General features: G+C 41.9%; 1 protein-coding gene across 4 annotated transcripts in view; it reads right to left on the bottom strand.

Annotated features, from left to right (window-relative positions):
- Positions 1-26,345, bottom strand: part of g2e3 (G2/M-phase specific E3 ubiquitin protein ligase) — a 61,458-nt gene that overhangs the window by 14,515 nt on the left and 20,598 nt on the right. For 2 of the 4 annotated variants that reach the window (XM_033026983.1, XM_033026984.1), the window contains 10 exons: positions 25,344-25,445; positions 23,357-23,481; positions 18,888-19,059; positions 18,376-18,482; positions 17,343-17,459; positions 14,018-14,142; positions 13,145-13,280; positions 10,537-10,853; positions 8,023-8,204; positions 3,030-3,202 (listed from right to left, as the gene is read on the bottom strand). In XM_033026983.1, the coding sequence (XP_032882874.1) occupies positions 3,030-3,202; positions 8,023-8,204; positions 10,537-10,853; positions 13,145-13,280; positions 14,018-14,142; positions 17,343-17,459; positions 18,376-18,482; positions 18,888-19,059; positions 23,357-23,481; positions 25,344-25,445 (1,556 nt within the window). The remainder of the gene's footprint in view (positions 1-3,029; positions 3,203-8,022; positions 8,205-10,536; positions 10,854-13,144; positions 13,281-14,017; positions 14,143-17,342; positions 17,460-18,375; positions 18,483-18,887; positions 19,060-23,356; positions 23,482-25,343; positions 25,446-26,345) is intronic. The other 2 variants (XM_033026985.1, XM_033026987.1) reach the window with 1 other exon arrangement.

Here is a 26,345-nt window from a genome sequence, read left to right as displayed (position 1 = left end):
GCTCAAATTCAAAGCCTTTAAAATTACGGATTTCAAGCTCACGCTAAAACAAAAGCTATATAGGATGTTTATTTAGCATCTTATCTAGTTTTTGGCATTATTTTAATCTGGTGATGCAAAATAAGTTAATTAGGCCCCGATAATGGCAACATGATCATTATCCGTATTGTGTAATTGTTTATCCGTGATCACTATTTTAATGCTAAATATCTGACTAAAAACGTTCACAGTACATACAGAACACACACACACACACACACACACACACACAGAGAGTGAACTGTGAGTCCGCAAGCCGTGGCTGAGTGAACTGTGAGTCCGCAAGCCATGAGTGAACTGTGAATCCAGAAGACTCACCACCCCACCCATGCACCCCCATTCCCCTCCCCTTGCACACCACCTCCCCCCCCCCACCCCCCCGTCCGCGGCAGGCCACGGCAGTGCTCCTCCCCCCCACCGGCCCCAGCCTGAAACCGTCCCCTTCCCCCGGCTACATGACTCTCCCACAGACCCCCTCCTGAAGCCTCCCCGTCCCCAGCTGCAGGACTAGCCCAACAATCCATCCAGACCATTCAGCCCACAACACCCATACTAGCCCCCCCACCCCCCCCACCTGAAGCCGTCCCGCTCCCCACGCTGCAGGACGCTCCCCCCTCCCCCACTGGCCCCCAACAGCCCTGCCTGAAGCCGTGTCCCTCCCCAGGTTGCAGGACGCTCTCTCCACCGGCCCCCGACAGCCCCAACCTGAAGCCAACCCCTTCCCCCGGCTGCAGAAGGCAACAAGAGACTCAACAAGAAAGAATGGACTGAATAAATCTCCTCGTTAACATTTAAATTGTTATATTTTAAGAGTTATTCACATTTTAAGCGTTTATAAATCCCTTTTCCACTTGCCGTGCCCGTCAGCAGCAATGGGAAGGAATGGTTGCGCTGCCGGAGAGCCATTAAGAGTGGATGGGGGGGGGGGGGGGGGCGGGCAAGGGGCGGAGTGGGGGGGTGTGTGGGGAGGAGGGGGGGATCAGGGGTGTCACAACTGGAACCCGTCAGCCGCGTTTGCGCTGTTGCAGGTTATGTGTGAGTGGTGGAATATTGGAATTGGTGGAGAGGTGGAATATTGCGTTGGGGGACCAGCCCTCCCGTGCTAGAATGGGACCCAATGGGTCCCACTTAGTCTAGTATATTATTAAAACTCTCATCTTGTTTGTTTGCAGGGTTGTGTTGTACCTCTATTTGCGCAAAAATGGTACTCAATAGCACTAGATTGCTGGTGGAGGGTGGGGAGAGGGAGGATAATGGAGGAGGAGAATAGCGGACTGAAGACGGAGATGCGTTCACATTGATCTTATTACGCCATGTTAAACTTTAAAAACGTCAGACGTGCCTGCGCAGTTGGGGGCTATGGGTTTGTGGTAGAATATCGCGTTCGGGGGCCAACCCTCCCGTGTGACGAGGACCCAACGGGTCCCACATGGTCTAGTATATTATATTACTAAAACTCTCTGTTTGCATGTATGCGTGCGAGTGGGTGACGATTCAAAATTCCGCCGAAACGGTACACGATAGCGCTCCATTTTTTGGCCCACCTTACTCACCATTGTCCTGGGATGTAAAAGGGACAGGTTTCATTCGGATTGATGTTATATTTTACAAATTATTGACATTTTAAACTTTACAAAAGCCACTTTTTAACACTTTTCCACTTGCCCTGCCCATTCGCTGCATCACAATGATGTCACAATGGGATCCCAATCTCATTTACATAAAAATTCACAATTAAAAAAAAAAAATTGTTTTAATCAAATTCTTCTGTTTTCAGTTAGCTAACATTCTGTTTAGGTTTTTTAAAGAAAAAACGCGATTTCATTGATAATTCCATAAAAAATAAAAACATCCGAGATTTTCATTGTGGGTGGTGGGATAGGGGGAGGTGAGGAGTGGGGAGATGGGTTATGGAGGGAGGGACTAAGGGTATCAGCGCGTGCGGATTTTAAGATAACTGAAAACCTCCTGCGCGTGCGCAGTGAGCGCGGTATCCGCGTGTGCGGGATTTACAATGACCACGGCGCTGAGGCTAGGGCGAGGTCTGGGGGCGGTGCCGTCCGGGCTCGCGGGGAGGGAGTGGAACGGGACCCGGGGCAAGGACTAGGCTGCAGCCTTGGCCTCTCCCTCCTCCTCCTCCCCTGGCTCCAGGCCGCCCAACCCGTCCCGTTCTCCCTCCCCCCCGACAGCTCCCGCCTCAAGTACAACTTCATTACCGATGTCGTGGAGTAAACGGGGCTAGCAGTGGTTATAATCGAGATCCTGGGGAGGTGAGGAGAGAGTGTGGGGATTGAGGGATAAGAGGGGTAGGGAGGGGTAAGTGGGAGAGGTGAGAAGGGAGAATGGGGAGGAGAGGGGATAGAGGCAGAGGAGGGCAGGAGTTAGGGAATGGGGGATAGGAGGGCAGTGGGGGAAGGAGAGTGGGGTGTGGGAAAGGGGGGAGGCATGGGGGAGGACGGGCATAGAGGGGGTAGGGAGGGGAGAAGGGTTATGGAGGGACGGAAGGAGTGACTGAGGGTAGGGGAAAGGAGAGGGAGGGAGAGAGTGGGTGAGGGGAGGAGGAGATGGGAAAGAAGAGGTTGAAGAAGAGGGGGAGGGAGTACTGGGTGTTGAGGGGGAATGAAGGAGGATAAGGGTAGTAAGAGGGATGGCGAGGTAATAGAGGGGAGGGGAAGAGAGAGGAGGGGAGGGAGGGGGTGAGCGGAGGAAGCAGAAGTGAGTTGGTGGTGGGAGGAGGGGAATAGGGGACTGAAGAGGGAGAGTGGGATGTGTTCACATTGATCTTATATTTTACAAGTTATTGTCATTTTAAACTTTAAAAACATCAGCCGCATCTGCGCAGTTGGGGGCTATGGGTGAGTGGTGGAATATTGCGTTGGGGGAACGAGACCCAACAGGTCCGCACTTGGTCTAGCTAAGGCTTAAAATTTTGAAGGACACAACTTTGAACACTCATACAGCTAATGAAAGTACAGAATGCAAAATCAAACCTTTCTAACGGTGAGCAAACTCGATTTATTACGTGGAAGATCAGCACATCTTTCAACAGTAATTCCTTGTCATCCAGTGACCATACTGGTCTTAAACACCCAGCGATTGAAAGGTACTCAGCATTCTCATTGACAAATTGTTTCAACTCCTCCAACGTTGACGATTCTTTTATCTGAAAGGTAAAATATAATTGAGGAATACATTTGAGCATTTATCCCCCACCCACCACCAGGGCCATAAAATATTTTATCCTTTGAGCAGCAGTTTTTAGTTTATAACTGAATTAAATGATGCGGAAGAGTATCTCACACGATGCAAGGCTGCACCACAAGATCACACCTGAAATTCTACCACAATTCCACTTACCACAGTTATGTTAGAAACTAAATAACTAATTTGCACATAACAAAATCTCAAAACTATATTGATCAAATGATTGAAGAATCAATGAACTGCAGATACTGGTTTTACAAGGAAAGACATAAAATGCTGCAATCTGTCTGAAGAGAGGTCCTGATCCAAAATGTCACCTATCCATGCCCTCAAGGGATGCTGCCTAACCCGCTGAGTTACTCCGGCAATTTGTGCCTTTCATGATCAAATGATTATTTTCAATGACATTGGTTCAGACATAAGTATGGTTCTCTTCCAATATAATGGCAGAGGCCCCTCATGCATCTCCAACTCTCCTGCCTACTCATCCAGAGGGAGAGAGAGGGGGATATGTAAAAATCTCTGCGTTTTTGCATATGGTTTTCGAGGAGACACGTTTCAAAGGCAAAATGACACTCACCCACACACACAGTTTTAAAAGTATATAGATATCACACACACATATATATACACACACTCACATATACAGTGCATTGAGAAAATATTCAGACCCCTTCACTTTTTCCACATTTTGTTACATTACAGCCTTATTCTAAAATTGGTTAGTCATTTTTTTTTATCATCAATCTACGCACAATACCTCATAATATAAAAGCGAAAACAGGTGTTTAGTAATTATTGCAAAATAATTAAAAATAAATAACTGAAATATCACATTTACGTAAGTATTCAGACCCTTTACTGTGACTCTCAAAATTGAGCTTTGGTGCATCGTGTTTCCATTGATTATCCTTGAGATGTTTCTACACCTTGATAGGAGTCTACAAGTGGTAAATTAAATTGATTGTACATGATTTGGAAAGGCACACACCTGTCTATATAAGGTCCCACAGTTGACAGTGCATGTCAGAGCAAAAAACAAGCCATGAAGACGAAGGAATTGTCTGTAGGCCTCCGAGACAGGATTGTGTTGAGACACAGATCTGGGGAAGGGTATAAAACGTTTTTTGGAGCATTGCTGGTCCCGAAGAGCACAGTGGCCTCCGTCATTCATAAATAGAACTTTGAAACCACCAGGACTCTTCATAGAGCCTGGCCAAATTGAGCAATCGGGGAGAAGGGCCTTAGGATAGACTTACTAACATATTCAGGGAGGTGACGAAGAACCCGATGGTCACTCTGACAGAGCTCCAGAGTTCCTCTGTGGAGATGGGAGAAACTTCCAGAAGGACAACTATATCTGCAGCACTCCACCAATCAGGCCTTTATTGTAGAGTGGCCAGACAGAAGCCACTCCTCAGTTAAAGGCACATGACAGCCCGCTTGGAGTTTGCCAAAAGGCACCTAAACAAGATTCCCTGGCCTGATGAAACCAAGATTGAACTCTTTGGCCTGAATGCCAAGTGTCACGTCTGGAGGAAAACAGACATCGCTCATCACCTGCCCAATACCATATCAACGGTGAAGCATGGTGGTGGCAGCATCATGCTGTAGGGATGTTTTTCAGCGGTAGGAACTGGGAGACCAGTCAGGATCGAGGTAAAGATGAACGGAGCAAAGTATAGAGAGATCCTTGATGAAAACCTGCTCCAGAGCGTTCAGGACCCCGGACTGGGGCAGATGTTCACCTTCCAACAGGACAACGACCTAAAGCTCACGTCCAAGACAACGCAGGAGTGGCTTTGTGACAAGTCTGTGAATGTCCGTAAGTGGCCCGGCCAGAGCCCGGACTTGAACCCGATCGAACATCTCTGGAGGGACCTGAAAATAGCTGTGCATCAACACTCCCCATCCAACCTGAGAGAGCTTGAGAGGATCTGCAGAGAAGAATGGGATAAATTACCCAAATACAAGTGTGCCAAGCTTGTAGCGTGATACCCAAGAAGACTTGAGGTTGTAATCACTGCCAAAGGTGCCTCAATAAAGTACTGAGTAAAGGGTCTGAATACTTATGTAAATGTGATATTTCAGTTATTTATTTTTAATTATTCTGCAAAAATTTCTAAACACCCGTTTTCACTTTTTTATTGTGGGCTATTGTGTATAGATTGCTGATAAAAAAAATGAATTTAATCCATTTTAGAATAAGGCTGTAACAACAAAATGTGGAAAAGTGAAGGGGTCTGAATACTTTCTCAATGCACTGTATATGTACATTGCAACACGGAACTAGGCTCCCCATGGTGTAATATGGTCATTGGACACTAGATGGCGCTTACTTTTTCGATCTCATTTTCTAATTAGTTTAATTAATTAATGTGCAACTTTTGGCACTGCCGAGTTATGACTTCCTTCTCAAATATATTTTATCCACATCAATGCAAAATTTCATGTAGTTCCGAGACATGAGTCACAAAAGTTTATTTCTAGACACATTTTCGATGCTCGGCCCACAGCCTACTGTTAGTTTTATAATATCCTTCTTAATGAAGCACACACCTCCTGGGATTGTATGATGTCTTCAGATTTTATGACCTCATACAGTGCCAGAAGCCAGTTTCGATCCTGACCCTGGGTGCTGTCTGTATGGAGTTTGCACATACTCTGTGACCATGGTGGGTTTCCTCCGGGTGCTCCGGTTTCCTCCCACATTTCAAAGATGTGTGGGTGTGTAAGTTATTGCCTTCTGTATATTGCCCCTAGTGTCTAGGGAGTGGATGAGAATGTGGGATAACAGAACGGGTGAATGGTCAACGTGGAATCAGTGGGCCGAAGGACCCGTTTCCATGTTGTATCTCTAAACCAAACAAAAACCCTATTAATCTTGCCTCTGCCTGCAATTTCTCGGCATATTTCTTCCTCTAATTCCTATGAACTACTTGGAAAATTTGAGTACTATCCCAACAAAGCAATCATATTTTTATTTCTCAGCTCTTCTCATTTTAGACTCACTGGACGATTCATCTTTTCTCCTCATTTTCAGCAGAAGGTATCCTACTTTTTTTCTCTGGCAGGTACTGCCAATTTTATCGAACTGGTAATTTTACGCTATGCTCTTAAGTCTGTTAGGAATATTATTTAACTTATTCTTCATCTTGCATGATTCCTGCATGAGGGTGACATGGTGGTGCAGCGGTAGAGTTACTGCATTACAGTGCCAGAGACCCTGGTTCGATGCTGACTGCAGGTGCTGTCTGCACGGAGTTTGTACGTTCTCCCCATAACCATGTGGCTCCGGTTTCATCCCAAACTCCAAAGACGTACAGGTCTGTTGGTTAATTGACTTTGGTAAAAAATTGTAAATGTTCCCAAGTTTGTAGGATAGGGCTAGTGTACGGGGTGACTCGGTGGGTCGAAGTGTATCTCTAAACTAAACCGTTACATTCTAATACCATCAACATTGGCCTTGGTCCACGTTTAGAACTTAAACTTGTGGACCTGCCCTGTCCTTAAGTGTCTATGACCATTTCAAGTCTAATAGTGGTTATTAGACTAGTTTCCAGGTGGTTGCTGGTCCCAAAAGATCTCTTCCACTGACACTTCAGTCATATAACCTGCCCAATTCCCCAAAAAGTGTTGAATTTTAGGGAATTGGAAAGGCAAAGTTTATATTCCAAGGTCAAATGTAGGGTCCATGTTGTTTGTCATGTACATCAATGATCTGGATGATGGTGTGGTAAATTGGATTAGTAAGTATGCAGATGATACTAAGATAGGTGGGGTTGTGGATAATGAAGTAGATTTTCAAAGTCTACAGAGAGATTTATGCCAGTTGGAAGAGTGGACTGAAAGATGGCAGATGGAGTTTAATGCTGATAAGTGTGAGGTGCTACATCTTGGCAGGACAAATCAAAATAGGACGTACATGGTAAATGGTAGGGAATTGAAGAATGCAGGTGAACAGAGGGATCTGGGAATAACTGTGCACAGTTCCCTGAAAGTGGAATCTCATGTAGATAGGGTGGTAAAGAAAGCTTTTGGTGTGCTGGCCTTTATAAATCAGAGCATTGAGTATAGAAGTTGGGATGTAATGTTAAAATTGTACAAGGCATTGGTGAGGCCAATTCTGGAGTATGGGGTACAATTTTGGTTGCCTAATTATAGGGAGGATGTCAACAAAATAGAGAGAGTACAGAGGAGATTTACTAGAATGTTGCCTGGGTTTCAGCAACTAAGTTACAGAGAAAGGTTGAACAAGTTAGGGCTTTATTCTTTGGAGCGCAGAAGGATAAGGGGGGACTTGATAGAGGTCTTTAAAATGATGAGAGGGATAGACAGAGTTGACGTGGATAAGCTTTTCCCACTGAGAGTAGGGAAGATTCAAACAAGGGGACATGACTTGAGAATTAAGGGACAGAAATTTAAGGGTAACATGAGGGGGAACTTCTTTACTCAGAGAGTGGTGGCTGTGTGGAATGAGCTTCCAGGGAAGGTGGTGGAGGCAGGTTCGTTTTTATCATTTAAAAATAAATTGGATAGTTATATGGACGGGAAAGGAATGGAGGGTTATGGTCTGAGTGCAGGTATATGGGACTAGGGGAGAATACGTGTTCGGCACGGACTAGAAGGGTCGAGATGGCCTGTTTCTGTGCTGTAATTGTTATATGGTTATATGGTTAAATGTTTCTGGATTTGTATTAATTTCCTTTTGGCAAAAGAGGTGTGCCCCAAGAGAGTGCTCTTTAAAACAGCATTTTAAAAAGTGGTTCAAAGCTTTACCTTCATGACCTTTTGTGCCACCTCAAATGAAGCCACATCTTCCATAGTCGGTTCAGTTATATCTGGTCCATAAGCCAGACAGTTAAATAGTGTTTTGGATAAGAAGTTTGGCCATGGACCCCCATGGACTAAGGATAGTGCAATCATTCGTCCAGCCTCATAATACCAGTCCAACCTAAGAGCTACAAAAAGAAGTAAACAGAAATACATGGATTTAAATTTTCTAATGCATTCACATGAGGATTTTGCAAGCTTCCACATAATTGATTTGCTTTCCTCTGCTAGGCAAATTGCCTTGTACTACCTCAAAACGAGCTTTATTGCTAATTGTCTGCAGCGCCACATGTTAAATTGTGTGCCTCCATATTGCTGCAACTGATCAAAGGAAGAAATAAAAGGTAGACGCAAATTGCTGTAGTAACTCAGCGGGACAGGCAGCATCTCTGGAGAGGAATGGGTGACCTTTCGGGTTGAGACCCTTCTTCAGACTGATGTCAGAGGAGTGGGCGGGACAGAGATAGAATGTAGATGGAGACAATAAGACTGGTGGGGGAACTGGAAAGGGATGGAGACAGAGGGAATGCAAGGGCTACTTGAAGTTAGAGGTCAATGTTCATACCGCTGGGGGAGTAAGCTATCCAAGCGAAATATGAGGTACTGTTTCTCCAAATAGCGCTGGGCAGAAATAGGAAGAAATAACACTGGTATATCACTGTATCTTAATTGGTACACGTGACAATAAAAGACCTTGAACATTGGTTATTAAATATAACTCTCAAACTATCTTCAACCGTGAATATCCAACCAACTAATGTTCTCTAGGCTCACCAACAGCAATAAACCATGAAATCTAACAAGTGTAAGGTCATGTACAAACGTTACACTATGTAGATTTATTGACAAAATACAAAAGTATAAATCCCAGTGCTTTTTTTTGTGATGGTGCACCCTCAAACGGTAACCTTCAAAAAGTTAATAAACTAGTTTCAAATGTTTTGAATTTTTATAATTACAAAAAGATTACTAAAGTTTAAGACCACCTCCAGTTTAAATTCCACCTCCAGTTTAAATTCCATTTGGAATATTTTGGAAGACCAAGAAACCAAGAACCAAGAAGTACAATTTATTAATTAAATCATGTGGCTAGGCCCTTAAAAAGCTTAAGCAGCTAATAGGATAACCTGGACACCATTGGCAAGGAACAATATGCGTAACAGCACCTTTTTGGTCTGCAAAAATTGTTACAGGTTTGGACACGCTAGAGGCAGGAAACATGTTCCCGATGTTGGGGGAGTCCAGAACCAGGGGCCACAGTTTAAGAATAAGAAGTAAGCCATTTAGAACGGAGACAAGGAATCAGTTTTTCTCACAAAGAGTTGTGAGTCTGTGGAATTCTCTGCCTCAGAGGGCGGTGGAGGCAGGTTCTCTGGATGCTTTCAAGAGATAGCAAGATAGGGCTCTTAAAAATAATGGAGTCAGGGGATATGGGGAGAAGGCAGGAACGGGGTACTGATTGGGGATGATCAGCCATGATCACATTGAATGGTGCTGGCTCGAAGGGCAGAATGGCCTACTCCTGCGCCTATTGTCTATTGTCTAAAAAAAAGCACTGGTAAATTCCTTTAGGAAGCAAAGCTGTAAGAGATGCAAAACATGTTATAGTTAACCATCAATAAAATCTGAGGCAAGTCCTTCAATTTTAGTTTAGTGTTTATATTCTTCCATTAGTTAGTGGAAGGACAATTCTGAAAACTAAAATTATACAAAAATACAAAATCAGTAGTTAATTTCAACCGTCTTATTCTCATACATTATTAGAATGCAAATATTTCCTCCTAATAGGCTCCAAATGTCTTACATGACAATGCATTTTAGTGAATTTTACCAATAACCTATAGCTATCAGACTACTGAAGCAATCACTTCTTTCACACCCCATTCACGAAACAGCTGCCATGTATTCTTAATCTTAACTCTACCTCATTTGGTTATTCCATTATTGTACTTGGCTACTTCATATTGGGCTACAATCTTTGCACCATTCTGTTGTTTTGCATTTGTTGTTGCAGCTATTGTTGTATCTACCTTCACCATCTACTGTTTATGAGCTTCATGCAAATAAGGAATTTCATTGCACCCTGGTGTATATAACAATAAAGTAATCTTAAATCTATATCCGTATTAGTTGATAAACTGAACATGCAATAACTGTGAGACCATGGGAAGTTAAATAAATATTCAAATAGACACAAACATCATAAAGGATGTGCTTGTTTAATTCCACAATGAATGCAACTTAACAGCAAATTTAACAGTGAATTGTACATACACTTGCTATTTTATGCCTGATTTTGAACTAAGCACAAATTGAAAAATGCATCCAAGCAAAAGTTAAATCAAAGCCACCAAACACTCGTCCTGTACCTTTTCTTGTACTACGTATAAATCAAATATTACAAAAAAATTGATATAGACTACATGATCATAAAGCGTAATATATGTAAAAATGGCTAACCTTGAGAATTGAGAGTTATATTCTTTGAGGTAGTCAGACCTTCAAATAGAGTTGAATTCTGAAGATGATGCATGAGCAAATTAAAAAAATCATAAAGGGGATTTGTCACATGAGCAACTTCTTGAGGCTTGCCAGCCATATCTGAATATTGAATGGTAAGTGTGTCAGTAGCACTGAATACTTTCCCTTTCATCTCTTTCAGAGCTCCTTCCCATACATTTGTTCTGTCAACCTTGATTCTTGAGATGACATTCAATTTGATTTGTGACCTTAGTTCTTTCAAAATGCTTGTAAGTGGTCTTGTTGAAAAAATCTGTCTGTTGAAAAAATATTTAAAGTTTTAAATTGATGAACTGTGTAATGTCCCATTTTATTCCGCAGAATAATCTGCAACTTCAAGAAGTCTTTGAAACATTTCACAATTTAAGATGATATCAAAAGTGGAAGATTTCCAGGTGATTCATAGCCTTCAGAACAAATAAGATCACAAATTTACTCTACAAGGCAAGAAACAAACAAAAAAAACCACCAGAATTTTGCAACCCAATACTAACGGACCGTGGGGAGGGCAATGGTGGCCGTTGTTGCCGATTGTCCGCTATAACTGAGTAACAGTTTATCCCTTTGACATCACTGTCTGGGCACTGGGTCAGAGTCCTGGAGCCCCGTCACTGAGAGCCCAGTGGGACCACCCTCACCACACAAACGCAGTGGCCCAAGGCCGCCCGGCACCACCTTTTCCAGCACAGTTGGGGAACGGCAAAAACGGCCCCTGCTGCTGATTCCCGAATTCAGAGACTGAGAGTAAAATGAGACGTCTGGGGCTCTGTGGTGAGGAAACCTTTCCACTCTCGGTGAGATTCCCATGACTAACTACCCATCCGGAGTTCAGGGTGAAGGACATTGACCTTAATTATTAACTCCGTTTCTCCTTCCAAAGACATTAACTTGCCTAACCTGCTCAGTGTAAAGTTTAAAAAAATAAGATAATAAAACAATTGTTCCAGTTCTCTCTCCTATTCAATATATTCACAAAGCCACCGAAAAGTGCATCTTCATTTAGTAATATACATTAACTAATTATCCCTCAGCTTGCAGCCTTGAATTACCTTGCTTTAAAAGTTCTCCAACTTATTTTTAACGTTCTATGCTCCTGCTCTTTACCCATGTAATTCCTTCCAGCGCAATAACCTTCAGAGTTGATCCAATTTTGACTTTTTGTTCATGCCCATTTAATCATTGCACTACTGGCAAACAAACATCCTTCTGCAAATGCTCCGAGCGCAGTTGAATTCCCTCCTCAAAATTCTCTAGCCATCTCTTACCTTCTTGAAAAATCTCCTTGAAAACTTCCTCAACAACACTTTTGGTTAGTCAGTCAAATATCTTCTAATATCTTTATGTGGCTTTCTTTGTTTGAAAATGTTTAACACCCTGTATGTATTTTTTTTAATGATGTAAAAACAATTCTTTCCTTTAGTTATTATTTGACAAGTACTCGATGCAAGTCTCCTAATTCTTTCTATCATTGGATTGGGACACTGGAAATGCATTTAGATTGAATAATAGTCTTGTTCCCAGAGTAGCCACCCAAAAAAAGTATTCACATCAAGCAAAATCCCACCCCTGCTTTGTTGATTATTAAAGTTAGGACAAAAAAAAAAAATCGAATTAACTGACTACCCGAAGATAACAATCCCCACAGACGGAACTTGCCTGGGATTCAGAAAATCAATTTTACAGGGTACATCATAGAATCTCAGCATGAAAGAGCTTTGTGCTGAAAAGTCTACATGAAGTCAAGCATCAATGCTTTAACAGATGTACAGTAAACCATCGTTATAATAGACCATAGTGGGGGGGAATGGTACCCGTTATTGCCGATTATCCGCTGTAACAGTGTGGGGATTTGTTCCACCACCTAGCGGTCTCTCCGTGCAACAATGAGTTGTTTTCAAATACAAAGTTCTTTTTAACTGCAAAAAAATTATTTTTGTTACTGCAAGTAAAAATACTCAAGGTTGTTTGTTACATTGTTTAATATAGTTAAGTGTCGATCAAAGCGATTGCTTGTCGATTTCCATGCCTTGTTGATTTCAATGCCTTGTTGATTTCAATAGCCTCCGCAGTGTAACCAGCCTGTGTTCCTATAGACAGTCCCCTACAACCAAAATCTGTTATAAAGAGGCCTATAATAACAAGAGTTTACAGTAATGTCACCTGTCATTCAGCAAGTCTAAACGTTTGAACATGTGTTCAAATTATTCCCTTTTTGTAATTTAAAATATTAAATACTGGCAGTCTTGTTCCTTTAAATGAAAATTGGGCTGTGCCAGAAGACGATGAGGGTGAAAGATAGTGAAGATTTTGTGGATCACAAGCATCAGCCAAGATAAGCAAAGCAAGTCATGTACAGATAGACACAGAGATAGATGCAAAATAGGAGAGGGAGATGTGAATAGTGATGGATAGAAGAAGCATTAGACAAATATTCATGAGTTGCAGAATTCAAATTTTAGGACATAATATCTTCGTTATTTAATAAAGTTGTATGATTTTGTTTCATGATTCTATCACGATGATTTATTTTCCCCCCCACAGTACTAACCTATTTTTGTGTTCTTTCTGAGTTTCACCTGATAACCTTGGACACTTAGAAGGTGGATGGCGTGAATCCGGACTGTCTTTAAATTTACGTTTTGTTGGTTTTATCTCTGAACTTAGGGTTCTTTTCCTTAATTTCTCTATGGGAAAAAAAAGTTTTAAAAAGTCATTAATGTTATATCTGGTAATTTTCCAAATTCCATTAGACTTTTCATTTGGTTTTCACTGAAATATTATTCACATCTTCAGGAACGGAAAATACCACAGCATAATATAAACAGAAATACTGTTGTCACAATCTTTGTTCGTTAGATCAAAAAGTGTTTTTCCTGCAGATAATAAGCAGAAAGAATAGTCCATGCAAACTTTTGCACCTGCTGTGCTACTTAGTATAATCATAGCAGGCCTAGCTCTGACTTAGATTTTATGAAGTTCTTTAAAAGAACCTCAAATCCCTGTATTGAATAATGTGAAAGATCAAAATATTGTGACTGGCACCTTGGCACGTCTGGTAGCGCTTCTGGCCAGACCCGGACTTGATCCTGACCTTGGGTGCTAGCTGTGTGGAGTTGCATGTTCTCCCTGTGACCACATGGGTTTCCTCTGGGTGCTCTGGTTTTCTCCCAAATCCTTAAGATGTGAGGGTTTGTAGGTTAATTGGCCTGAGTGTGTAGGAAGCGGATGCGAAAGGCGGACAACATAGAACTAGTGAGAATGATGGTCAGCATGGACTAGGTGGGCCGAAGGGCCTGTTCCCATGCTACACCTGTCTCTTTAAACTAAACAGTCATAATGCATTAAACTGGAATTGTCAAAAGAAAATATCTGAGCCATTTAATACTTTAAATTAAAATGCTGTTATTTCCAAAAAAATTACCTGATTTGTATACAATGTCTCTGCATTCAAGACATTCCCAGTCTTCCAAACTGCTTGCCATCAATGAACAGGCCAGATGAGTCCCACTGGAACCACAGTACTTACAAAGGACAATGGTCCATTTCCTGAAAAAAAAATCATTAATTTTTTTACAAATGTATTTTTCATTACATTAACTATTTTTCTGTTGACAAAGAACATCTAATAATTATCTTCAGAATTTTTAGTTAGTATGGGGAAACATTTAATTCAGAAATTATGAACTAATCATCTCCACTATATGAAGTTAATTGGCTCAACTGAAAACAATGAATAACAGTGCAACGTGTGCCTTCAAGAAGAAAGAGTGTTGGAGTAACTCAGCGGGTCAGGCAGCATCGCAAAATATAGATAGGCGACATTTTGAGTCAAAATCAGTCTGAAGAATGGTCCCAGCCCGAAACGTCGCCTCTAATATTCATCAATATATTGAAATCACTGAAAATACTAATAAATCTAAATTTTTTTTAAAACTCTTAAGAAATAATTAATAGTAAGAGATAAATATGAAGGGTCTCGACACAAAACATCACCCATTCCTTCTCTCCAGAGATGCTGCCTGACCCGCTGAGTTACTCCAGTATTTTGTGTCTACCTTCAATTGCCTGGCAATTGTTTTTTTCTCTGCACCTGTTTTCCCCCCCACGAAGATGAATGGGCCTTCTGCCAAGTTATCCTGTTCCAGGTTTGGCACACTGACAGGGAAATCTCTGCATTAGCACCGCCTCCTAATGAACTCCATAAGAAGTTCAATAATGAAATGCAGTCGCACGCAAATTGTGATAAGCCATGTGGATATTCAGAAGATCAGTATTAGACCATTCAGCCCATAGAGTCTACTCTACAATTCAATCATGGCTGATTTATCTTTCCCTCTCAATCCTACTTTCCTGCTTTCTCCCCCTAATCTTTGACACCCTTATCAAGTAAGAAACAAGGTGTTGTACTTCCGGTGGCGCTGGTGCCAGCAGCCTCCACCTTCAGCCCGGTATCTTTTTGTTTCTTTAGTTATGTTAAAGTGTGTTTTTTATGTTTTTTTAAATGTCTTTATGTGGGGGAAGAGGGCACGGTAAGGGGGATTCCGTCCTTCGGTCGCTTCCTGGAGAGGACGCGACTATTATTCGAGTCGCGTCCTCACCCCCCCAGCGGCCTACCTACTGGATTGGCGCGGCCTTTCCTGCCGGGATTGACCAGAGCTCCAGCAGCGGCGGGACAGCGCTGTAACATCGCGGGGCTGGCGATGCCTTACCGGGGATCGCCGTCTGGAGCCCGGAGTGCTGGACCTGCTGCACCGACATCATGGAGCTGCGGTTCGTGGAGCTCCCAACGCGGGCGGCGCTGATGAACAACGCGGGGTCCTGCGACTCCGCCCGGCTCGGCCTGCGGACTCGGGAGCTGCGGACTCCGGCTGCGGGAGGTCCGGGCTGCTGAGGAGGATGTTCACCGTCGGGGATCGGCGTCGGCGTTCCACCAGCCCTGCGTGAGGGCCTGAACATCGGGCCGCCCGTTGCGGCGACTGCGGGTGCTCGGAAGGCCCAGACCACGGATGAACATCTGGGAAGATCGGAGGGGAGGCTGGCTGGACTATGGTGCCTTCCTCACCTTGGTGCCACTGTGTTATGTTGTGTCCTGGACTTTCTGTGTTTGTGCTTTACTTTTTTTAAATTCAATTTTATTTTTAATATGTTTTATTATTTATTATTTATTTATTTTTATGATACTGCCTGTAAGGAAAATTCATTTTGTTGTCTCTAATTGAGACAATGACAATAAATTTGAATACAATACAATACAATCTGTCAATCTCCACTTTAAAAATACCCAATGACTTGAATTGAAATAATTGAATTGAAATAATTTAATTGCCACACAACCAAGGTCGGTGGTATTTGGGTTGCCAGCAGCGGTACAATAATAAAGAACACAACCACAATAAAAAATGTACACAAACATCCACCACAGCATTCATCACTGTGGTGGAAGGCACAGAGCTTGGCCAGTCCTCCTCCATTTTCCCCCGTGGTCAGGACCTCCACCCTCCACAGCCGTTGCTGCGGGCGTCCAGATGGTAAGGGACAAAGTCAAAGTCAAGGTGAGTCCAGGATCGGCTCTTCCCAACCAGAGACCGCGGCTTCAGGCTGGTGTAGGCCGCAGGCCGGCAGTCAAAGTTTTAAAGTACCTGCCGTGCCGCAGCCGGAAGCACCGCAGTCTGCAGGGCCGGCGGTCGAAGCTCCCCTCCAGGGGTGATGGTAAGTCCATGTCGCACCCGCGGTAGAAGAAGGCCGCGGGCCGGCGGTGGGAGCTTCTTCTTCCCCCGGGTCCCCAACGTGAGATCCCGGGCTGTAGACGCCGCACCAGCTGGAGTTCTGCAGGCTGCGGCTTCGGGCTGCCGGATGCCGCGGGCCAGCGTAACGGAGCACTCCCCTCCAGCGAGGTCTCACCCGCTCCGCGCCGAGAGTCCACGCTGTGCCCGCCGCTGAAGCTCCGGGCGCGTCTCCGGGAAAGTCGGCGCCGATCCTTGCTGTTAGGCCACGGGGGAGGCGACCTGAAAAAGTCGCCTCTCCATGGAAGAGGCGGCCGAAACGGTTTCCCCCTCACCCCCCACACCACCCCCCACACATAACACACAAAGAAACATTAGCCTCCACTGCCATATGTGGCAATGAATTTCACAGATTCAACACCCTCTGAGTAAAGAAATTCCTCCTCATCTCCTTTCTAAAGGTATGTCCTTTTATTCTGAGGCTGTGGCCTCTGGTCCTAGACTCTTCCACTAGAGAAAACAAACTCTGGATGATCAGCCATGACTGGCTGGCTCGAAGGGCCAAATGGCCTACTCCTGCACCTATTATCTATTGTATTATTGTATCTATAGCTCTCCATATCCACTCCATCCAAGCCTTTCACTATTTGATAAGTTTCAATGAGGTACGCCCTCATCCTTCCAAACTCCAGCAAGTACAGACCCAGTGCTGTCAAACACTCATCATACATTACCCCAATTATCCACAGAACCATTATAGTAAACCTCTGGACTAAGGAATTATAGACACAAATTAAATTAAACACCAGCAAAATACCTACAGCAAGTTTTCACATCGTTTGCAACTACAGATACAGCAATGAATCCACAGAATCCACATGAATCCATCTTTTCAGAAAATAGCAAACATCACCCAATTGCTTCTCAAAACCTTAAATTGTTTGGTTTTAAAGATTTCAGTGTGTTGTGATTTATGAACAATTGTGCTTGGTTAACAGAATGTTCATTTTTAGTGTAATATACCCTTCAGTTTCTGCATATTCTCGTCCATCCTTACAGAAACATCTTCTTGCGTCACATCGGTGATGACGCTGCAATAGTTCCTGAAATGCATTTTCTTCAAGTTCCCAGGAGGCATCTCTGCAGGCAATGACATAAAGCATAAGGTAACGGAAGAACAAGTATTACTGCATACAGGAGTGGAAATGGGGACAGGCTCTCTGCAACGAGCAATTGGAAGTAGGTAAAACATTGTAAAATAACACTATCTGGTTTCAAAAATATTTTGTGTTTCCGTCGCTTCATGTTTTTGAAAGCGAAAAATCAAAAAGCCTTATTTCTCCTGGTGGGAGAAACAGCTGGGAAAATGGGTGAGACAAATTGTTGCTGCAAAGGGGGGAAAATGATACAACTCTACTCAAGTAACTTAGTTAAGTTCATGTTAGTTTAGTTTAGAAATAGTGTGGAAACAGGCCATTCGGCCCACCAAACTTTGATTAGTATGGCTGTCAGGGGTTATGGGGGAAAAGGCAGGAGAATGGGGTTAAGAGGGAGATAGAGATCTGCCATGATTGAATGACAGAGTAGAATTTATGGGCCGAATGGCCTAATTCTGCTCCTATCACTTGCTGACCATCGATCACCCATTAGTTCTATCCTACACACTACAGACAATTTAGAGACCAATTAACTTACAAACCTACACGTCATTTGAGAGCGGGAGGAAACCAGATCACCCGAAGAAAGTCCGCGCAGTTAGAGGAACAACGTACAAACTCTGTACAAAAAGCACACAAGATCAGGATCGAACCCTGGTCTCTGGAGCTGTCAGGCAGCAATCTTCCTCTGCGCCACCCCGTAATTAACTGTAATTGGGGCAGGATTATTTCAATTTAACCTTAAATGAATGACGTGCAATCAAGCCTATCAACTCCTCTCAAATTTTCTTCACAATAGTAAAATAATTAATTATCACCCGTAAATAATGATTCCTGTTACGTATTAAAAAATGCTACAAAAGAGCAGCAAAAACGTTAATTGATAAATGCATACAAACCTTTCTGGTATATGGATCCCCAGTCGCAACATTTCCTTTTGGAATTCATCCTTATTATTACAGATAGTGCACCTGAAGAAGAACATTCCAGCACTCAGTGCTTGATGCTATGAAAAAAAAGCAATTACATTTATTAGCAAATAATATATTATTTAAAGGTTACAATGTCAACTTCATTGAACACTTCTATAAAATGGGTAACTCTGTGTACCATCCGCATTTTTTTGATTCAACTCTCCCCCAGTTAACAAACTGGTTTAACAATCCTTCACCACCCTCTCTCAGTTGGCACCTTGATGTGTGTCAGTGTATTGGTTTCAACCCTGTTAGGGATATTGGGAAAGATGGCCAACCAGTATCGATAACTCCATGTTTGTCTCCACCTGTTTCTGACCTGCTCGGTATTCCCAGTTTCCTGCTTTTACTTCAGATTTCCAACATCCAAAGTACTTTGATTTTTGAAAATAATACCCAAAACCGAGTCTGATTTTCTTTTGTAAACTTTCACTCACCTGCAAACATTGTCTGTGAAACCACGTATTTTTACAACAAGGACTTTTCAAGACATCGTAAGAAGGACATGGGTCAATAGAATCCAAACAGACAGCACATGTGAAGGAACCTCCTGACCTTCTGGCGGCACGGGGTACCTTTTGCACAGGTTTATGTTGCGAACAGTAAGACCTGGAAGGTTAAAGGGAATATTATTAACACAATTTGCAAAGTTTGCAAAATTGACTTTCCCCCAATGTAACCACAGCTGAGCTTTCACCTTTCCCACCATCTGGAGACCCAAACAATCTTTGCAGGTGAAGCAATGATTCACTTGCTCCTGTTCCATTCTAGCATACTGCATTCAATCTGAACAATGGGGTGTTCTCTATACTGGAGAAAGATTGAGTATCTGCTTTGCAGGAGCAACATCAAGCTTCCTATTACTTGCCATTTTAATTCTCCACTCCACTTTTACTCTGATCCACTACTTCTCCAGTTGTACAGTGGAGAGCACTGACTGTTTGCATCACGGCTTGGTTTGGTAAATTGAACGCCTAGGAACGAAGAAGGCTGCAGGAAGATCTACAGGAGTCGCTGCCCCAAAAAGGAACCCAGCATCATCAGAGACCAATACCACCCTGGCCACGCTCTCATTTCATTCCTGCCATTGGGAAAAAGGTACACGCTTGAAAACTGTAAAGTCCAGGTTCAGGAGCAGCTTCTTCCCTACAACCATAATGCTATTAAACACTACAACCTCCAAATAAGCTACAGACTTGGGGGACATTGGTTGTGTATATGTGTATATTAACTTTTTTGCCGTTTATAATTGTGTTTACAGAGTACTACATTTACATAACTGTGGTGCTGCTGCAAGTCAGAATTTCGTTGTTCAGTTTCAGGACATATGCCAATAAAACATTCTTGACTCGTGGTCTCCTGCACTGCTTGGTGGCCCAACACAAGCTTGAGTAACAGAAACTCTTCTTTCGAATGAGCACATTGCAACTTTCTGGACCCAAATCAAATTGTCCAATGTTAGATAACTCTTTCTGCCTGCATCAGAATTAGTCATTTCTCCAATAAATTGTCCAATGTTAGATAACTCTTTCTGCCTGCATCAGAATTAGACATTTCTCCAATAAATTGAACCATGATATTGGTTCAGTTTTTACACTCTTCATTAGTACAGCATGTCCCACTCAACATATCCCACTGTCCTTCTCCTTAACAGCTTAAGCATCCTCTAGTAACTGCTGCAAATAACTTGGATGATCTGGCTGCAACACAGAGATATGCCCTTTGACCTTTCCATCCCTCTCATCACGTTCTTTGCAACTGCGTTTTATTTTAATCACTCTTTCTCTGTTCTGACAAATAGTCTTTAACCTTAAATCTTAGTTGCTTATCTTTCCAGTCACTTCCTAATCTGCTGAGTGTTTCCAGCATTTTCTGTTATCAAATTTCAAACATCTTTAAGCTTTAGAGATACAGCACAGAAACAAGCCCTTCAGCCCACAGTCGCCGTCGACCTGTGATCACCCCATCCATACACTCAAGCTATAAACCTATATACTGGGGACAATTTACAATTCTAATGAAGCCAAATAACCTAGAAAGCTGCAGATCTTTGGACTGCGGGAGGTAACTGGAGCACGTGTAATAAACCCACACAATTACAGGGAGAACGTACAAAGTCCGTAAAGACAGCACCCGTAGTCAGCATCAAACCAGAGTCTCTGGCGCTATGAGGCAACTCTACCAGTACGCCACTGTACCGCCCCGCAGATTTTTTTAGTTTAATGGATTAAAAAATTATATTGATTTAAATTATTTTAGGTAAATATTTCATCTACCGAGATGGTGTAATTTTAATCTGTCACTGAATACTGATGCATCAGTACCAAAGGTAAGAGTGTCTATTCGAGTGTCTATTCTCCCAACCAGAAAAAACATTGAACATAATTCAATTTTACATGCTCAGGTAATGAATGCGATTTTCAGTGACAATCTTTCCCGAAACTCTAAGCCAGAATCGTGGATGGATGAATTAATGGCCGATTCATGCCTGATAGTTAACTGATCTTTAAAGATTTGCATAATGACAATCTCATAGCTGTCCAAAGTGGAAATGGCAGAACAATCTTAAAAAGTCAAAGTGGTCTGTTCCTATTTTCTCTTTCCAAATGCAAAAGGTATAAAGGGATGTGTGCAAACAATGGAAAAATGGCACTAAGGTAGATGATTAGCAGTGACCATACTGGGAGATGATACATATTGAGGAGAATGAGAAAAGCCTTCTCATTCTCCCATTTTCTATGATTATTTTTGCTTAATTTATTTGTTTGTAAGATGGAGACATCATGGCTAATGCCTGCATTTATTATCCATCCCCGAGTCACATAAAGCGATATTTTTGAACCAGATGGGAAACTACGGTTATTGTGGCTACTGAGACAGTATTGAATGATTTAAATTGAAGTTTGCCAGCTACCCTTTACTCTGGTTGGCAATCCAGTAATGTAATTGAATCCTTTGTCTATTAAAATAGGTAACTACCACTAACAGTTGATTCTGTGTGTATCATTTGTGTGCAACTATCCTCCACTTACCCTCACCTTCCTTTACATTATTTTCTGTCTTTTAAAATACAATGCTCTTTGTCTTTCAAATAGACTGTTCTTCCAGTAAATTGATTTTATTCTGAGTTATGTGTCATTCCACCGCACTAGCTAAAATTAATTGTCACCGATACTGTTCCTTTAAATCAACTATTCACAACTAATCCTTATTTGGAAGATATTAATTACTGTATTCGCTAGCATGCTAAAAGCTCAATTCGTCTACAGGTTGTGGGAAAACAATATTTAAATTCTGAGGAAAATATTCACAGGTCTTCGTTGCAATTTTTAAGGGAGACCAATATGATGACCAAGGAAGAAACCAAAGCTATATCAAGAAATATTCTGGCGAAGTGGCAGTAAATGTGATTATTCTAGAATCACCCAATAACACAGAACAAAAAAAAATCACTTTAATATTAACAATCTTAACCCCAAGGCAAGTTACAGTGACTTACTGTAGAAGCACAATTACACTGCAAAAGACACGACGCTTTACTGTTTAGTTTAATCGTTTGGATATCTAATTTAACAATAACATTCAAACGTAATATCTTCAACATTTTACGGAGTTTTATGAACAGGAATTGACAACAGATAGAGATATTATGACATGTGTCTATGTCATCATTCTTTCCAGAGCTTAGTTGAAATACATTTCTGCTCATCCAGAACACATGCCAGTCTGGCACATCAGAGACCATGGGAGAGAATAAATGTGGCAGGCATCGTCCGTAAATGTGAAATTTGACATCTTTTCAGATGTTATTAAAAGGCAGTATATTGACAAGAAATAATAATAGTCCCAATATTGGGAGATTGCAGAATATTATGGGAATGGAAGAGAAGTCAATGTGGGATCTGACTGGTTATTTAGACGTTAGATGTTAGAGATACGGGACAGAAGCAGGCTCTTCAGCCCACCAAGTCCACGCCGACCAGTGATCACTGGGGTCAATTTTCCTATTAACATAAGCCAATTAACCTACAAACCTGCACGTCATTGGAGTGTGGGAGGAAACCAGAGCACCCGGAGAAACCCCAGTCACAGGGAGAACGTACAAACTCAGTGCACAGTCAGGATCGAACCCGGATCGCTGGCGCTGTAAGGCAACAGCTCTACCGGTGCGCCAATGTACCAATTTTGTTAAGATCAAATCATGAAAAGGATGTATGAACCTGCCATATGACAGCAAAGCAAGCTGTGGGGGCGGGTTTGGAGGGTAGGGGGGTCGCTAATGGGGAGTGATGTGAATCACTACAAAGAGTGCAGACAGGTCAAGAATGACCAGAGAACGGTTTCCCAAAATTAGCACCATATCTGATGGTGCTTGCGACTGTGACACGGGCTTCTTTAGTAATCATAAATGATAGGAGCAGAATTAGGCCATTCGGCCCATCAAGTCTACTCCACCATTCCATCATGGCTGATATATCTCTCCCTCCTAACCCCAATGTCCTGCCTTCTCCCCATAACCTCTGACACCCGTAATGAAACATGGGATTCAAATTGTACTGTAGTAAACAGAATTATTGGTTTGTAAAGCAGAGAAACATTAAAATACTGAGAGGAGAGGTTATGGTGGCACTTTCCAGAGAAACAAAGGGAAGACTTGTTTTTTCCCCCAAGAAAAATTATGACAGCATGTTTGAAAAGAGGTGTGGAAGTATTTGAAAAAAATGTTCAAGGAGATAAAAGAACAATACAGATGGCAGATAATACAAATTACCTAATACAGATGGCAGAAAACAGGTTAGGTACTCTGCAGTTTGATGGAAATAATTTTGAGAAAAGAGAGAATAAATACACAAGAAGATTGCAATTAAATTGTATCTACTCTTTTGGAAAAAGTAAAAAAACTTACTCAAACTGTCCAGTAAACTGGAAAATACATTGATTCTCCACACCACAAGGAAAATGAAAGCTCTTCTGACATCTCCTAACGGCACAGCCTATGGAGGCTCCATTTATCTTGCACACCCTACATTTCTACAAGAATAAATTGGAAATGAAATGAGTCACTTAATCCCATTAGAAAACTTTTAAATAAAATCCAGTACGTTTAGAAAATATAAGTGGTCGAACGGTCACAGCAGACAAACCTGCTATATAACAAAAACAGGACAGTGGGGGATGGTGGTGAAGGGGTGATGTGATCAACTACAAAATAAGAAATGAATAGCTTCTTCACAATATCAGAATTCTTTTAATTTAAATGTACGTTTATATTTGTCAAAGCAAACAAATAGCAAATAAGTCACTGTAATTAACCAACTACTGCAATAAACAATGGTTTTACATTTTATATAATGAACCACGGTGAGGTGGGGAGCGATCAGGTACACAGCATGATGCAGAGGTAAGTCTCGACCTAAAACGCCACTGATCCACGCACTCCAGAGATGCTGCCTGACCCGCTGAGTTACTACACGACTTTGTGCCCTTTATGATTGCACAAGTGTCGATCGAACTAATGGCTTATCAATATCAATGGCCTCCCTCAGTGTAACCCGCAGCCTGTGTTCTTAAAGAGATAGTGGTGTCTGATTACTGTGGGGATGCTCTGTCCACTACAACCAAAATCCTTTATAATAAAGTTTGTAATAAAGTAGGTACACTGTAATTAATCTTATAAGCAACAAAGGGAAGGCAACTTATTTCCTATCATTTTGACATTTCGAAGGTGCCAAGGAAAGTCTGATAAAATCCACTATAATTAAATTTTGATTGCACGTTTTTAAGTAGAAATGTCTTATTTCTGGAGGCTGATCAACGTTAACAATGTTGGGAAGCGAGGAATACATTCTGGGGAGTGAGATTTTGAGAGCATTAAAGGAATCAAATGAAAGAATGAGACGTGATCAACTAAATTCAAAAGATAAGCAATGATAAAGTACAACATTGACTTTGCTAAAATAAGATTAACAAAGCCCTTGATGAAATTAGGTTTGTGGATGTCCAAGTGGCAAGTTATTTCAGCATGAGGGTCAAATAAAGAGCTTCAGTTGCAAAGATAATATAGGAGCAGAATAAAGCATGCCATTAACTGGAAATTGGTGTTTACTGCTATAGTTCAGAAATTCAGATCATGGTTGATGGAATGCTGAGGTGTACTCCGTCATGTAAGATATGGGATGGAGTCAGTTGAAGATCAAGAAGGCGAACAGCAAGTTTGCCAATAGAGGCACCTCACATTTTATGCACATTTGATTTATGTTTTTGAAATAACGCGTTGTTACATTATTACCAAAAACTGATTTACACGCTGCAATTTAAAAAAATAACACGCTCAGGTTTACGCCAAATTAAATGTTTGTTTAATTTACACATTTTTGAATATTGTGCTACTTTTCAGGACCGTATAAAATGCGAAGTGCGTGCATTCAGTTTTCAACTCAAAGTTCACTGAACCACACACCGTCTACAGAATGGGTGCTAAAATCCTATCCTACATAATCAAGATTAAAAGTGCCTTATTAAATCGCTGAAAACTCCCAATGAGAATGTAATTAGTGCTTGTACCATCACTTGCTGGTGACACTGCTATTTAAGTAAATGTTCCTTATGTTGCTTATGCCATCTGCCTTGTTCAAAGTGCCAGTGGCAGTGTGGCCTCTCATCACTATATCGCACTTCAGCTGTTTTCTATTCAAATTGTACCTCCCCCAAATGTACTTTGTTTCTATTCAAAACCCTCAAGAACCAGGCCACCACCCTTCATGGCCAAGTCACACAATGACATTGCTCTACAAAGCCCTATTTCCCTCAGTTGTTGCCCTCTGCAATTACAACATTTCCATTGAAATAGAGCAATGAGGAAAAAGTTTAATACAATTGAGAATTATACCTACCATCCTTGAGGCTCTAGAAATTTCCTTTTTGATATCATCAGCCAGAAATCCATAAATTCCTTCATTCTCTTCCCCACGCTGATATAAGCCACTTGACATAATCTACATGAGGTATCAAAGTACATAGTTATTCTGATTATGTGACCCCAATAGAAATAAAATTCAATACAACTTAATCTTTCAAAAGTTAATTTTAAACTATTAATGTTGATGCAGGTAATCACTTATCTTAGGTGCAGGCTTTTCAAAGAGTTTTCGTTAAAGATATAGCATGGAAACAGGCCCTTCGGCCCACCGAGTCCACGCTGCTGACCATTGATCACCCGTACACTAATTCTATGTCCCATGCACCATGTGGAATGATATTGGAGAACCCGGAGAAAACCAATGGAGAACCCGAAGAAAACCAACCAGGGAGAATATATAAACTCCATAGACAGATCCCGTGGTCAGAATTGAACCTGGGCCTCTGGCGCTGCAAGGCATCAACTCCACCGCACACCACTGTGCCTTAGAGAACCCCTGGGCCTGTTTATCTGCTTTATGATCCAGACTCTGTTGCATCTGAACATTGAAAAAATGAAATCACCAAAATAAAAATGATCCTACTTCAATTTGCTTATTTAATAATGATTATACCTGGACATTTCTTAATCTCCATCATGCATCTTAGGGTTTTCTAGGAAATTGCTGGACCGAAGGAGGATGCACTCATTGTTAGCCACTTAAATTATCTGTAATGTTATTGGATATACATGAGAGAATAGATTATTGACTATATCTCGCCTTCAGCACCATAATAGAAACTCCTGGGCCCAGGACTCAACATCCCCTCAGCACGTGGATCCTTGACTTCCTGACCCACAGACCGCAATCGGCAAGAATAAGGGACAAAACAGTCTTCATGACAATTCTCAACATCAGTGCCCCGCAAAGCTGCATTCTTAGTCCCCTTAGTCCCTATACATAGGCTGTGGGCCGAGCATCAAAAATGTGTCTAGA

The sequence above is a fragment of the Amblyraja radiata genome, chromosome 9, assembly GCF_010909765.2.
Source record: "Amblyraja radiata isolate CabotCenter1 chromosome 9, sAmbRad1.1.pri, whole genome shotgun sequence".
Taxonomy (NCBI): Eukaryota; Metazoa; Chordata; class Chondrichthyes; order Rajiformes; family Rajidae; genus Amblyraja; species Amblyraja radiata.
Note: the sequence above shows the minus strand (reverse complement) of the source record. Positions and strands in the feature narration are given on the sequence as shown.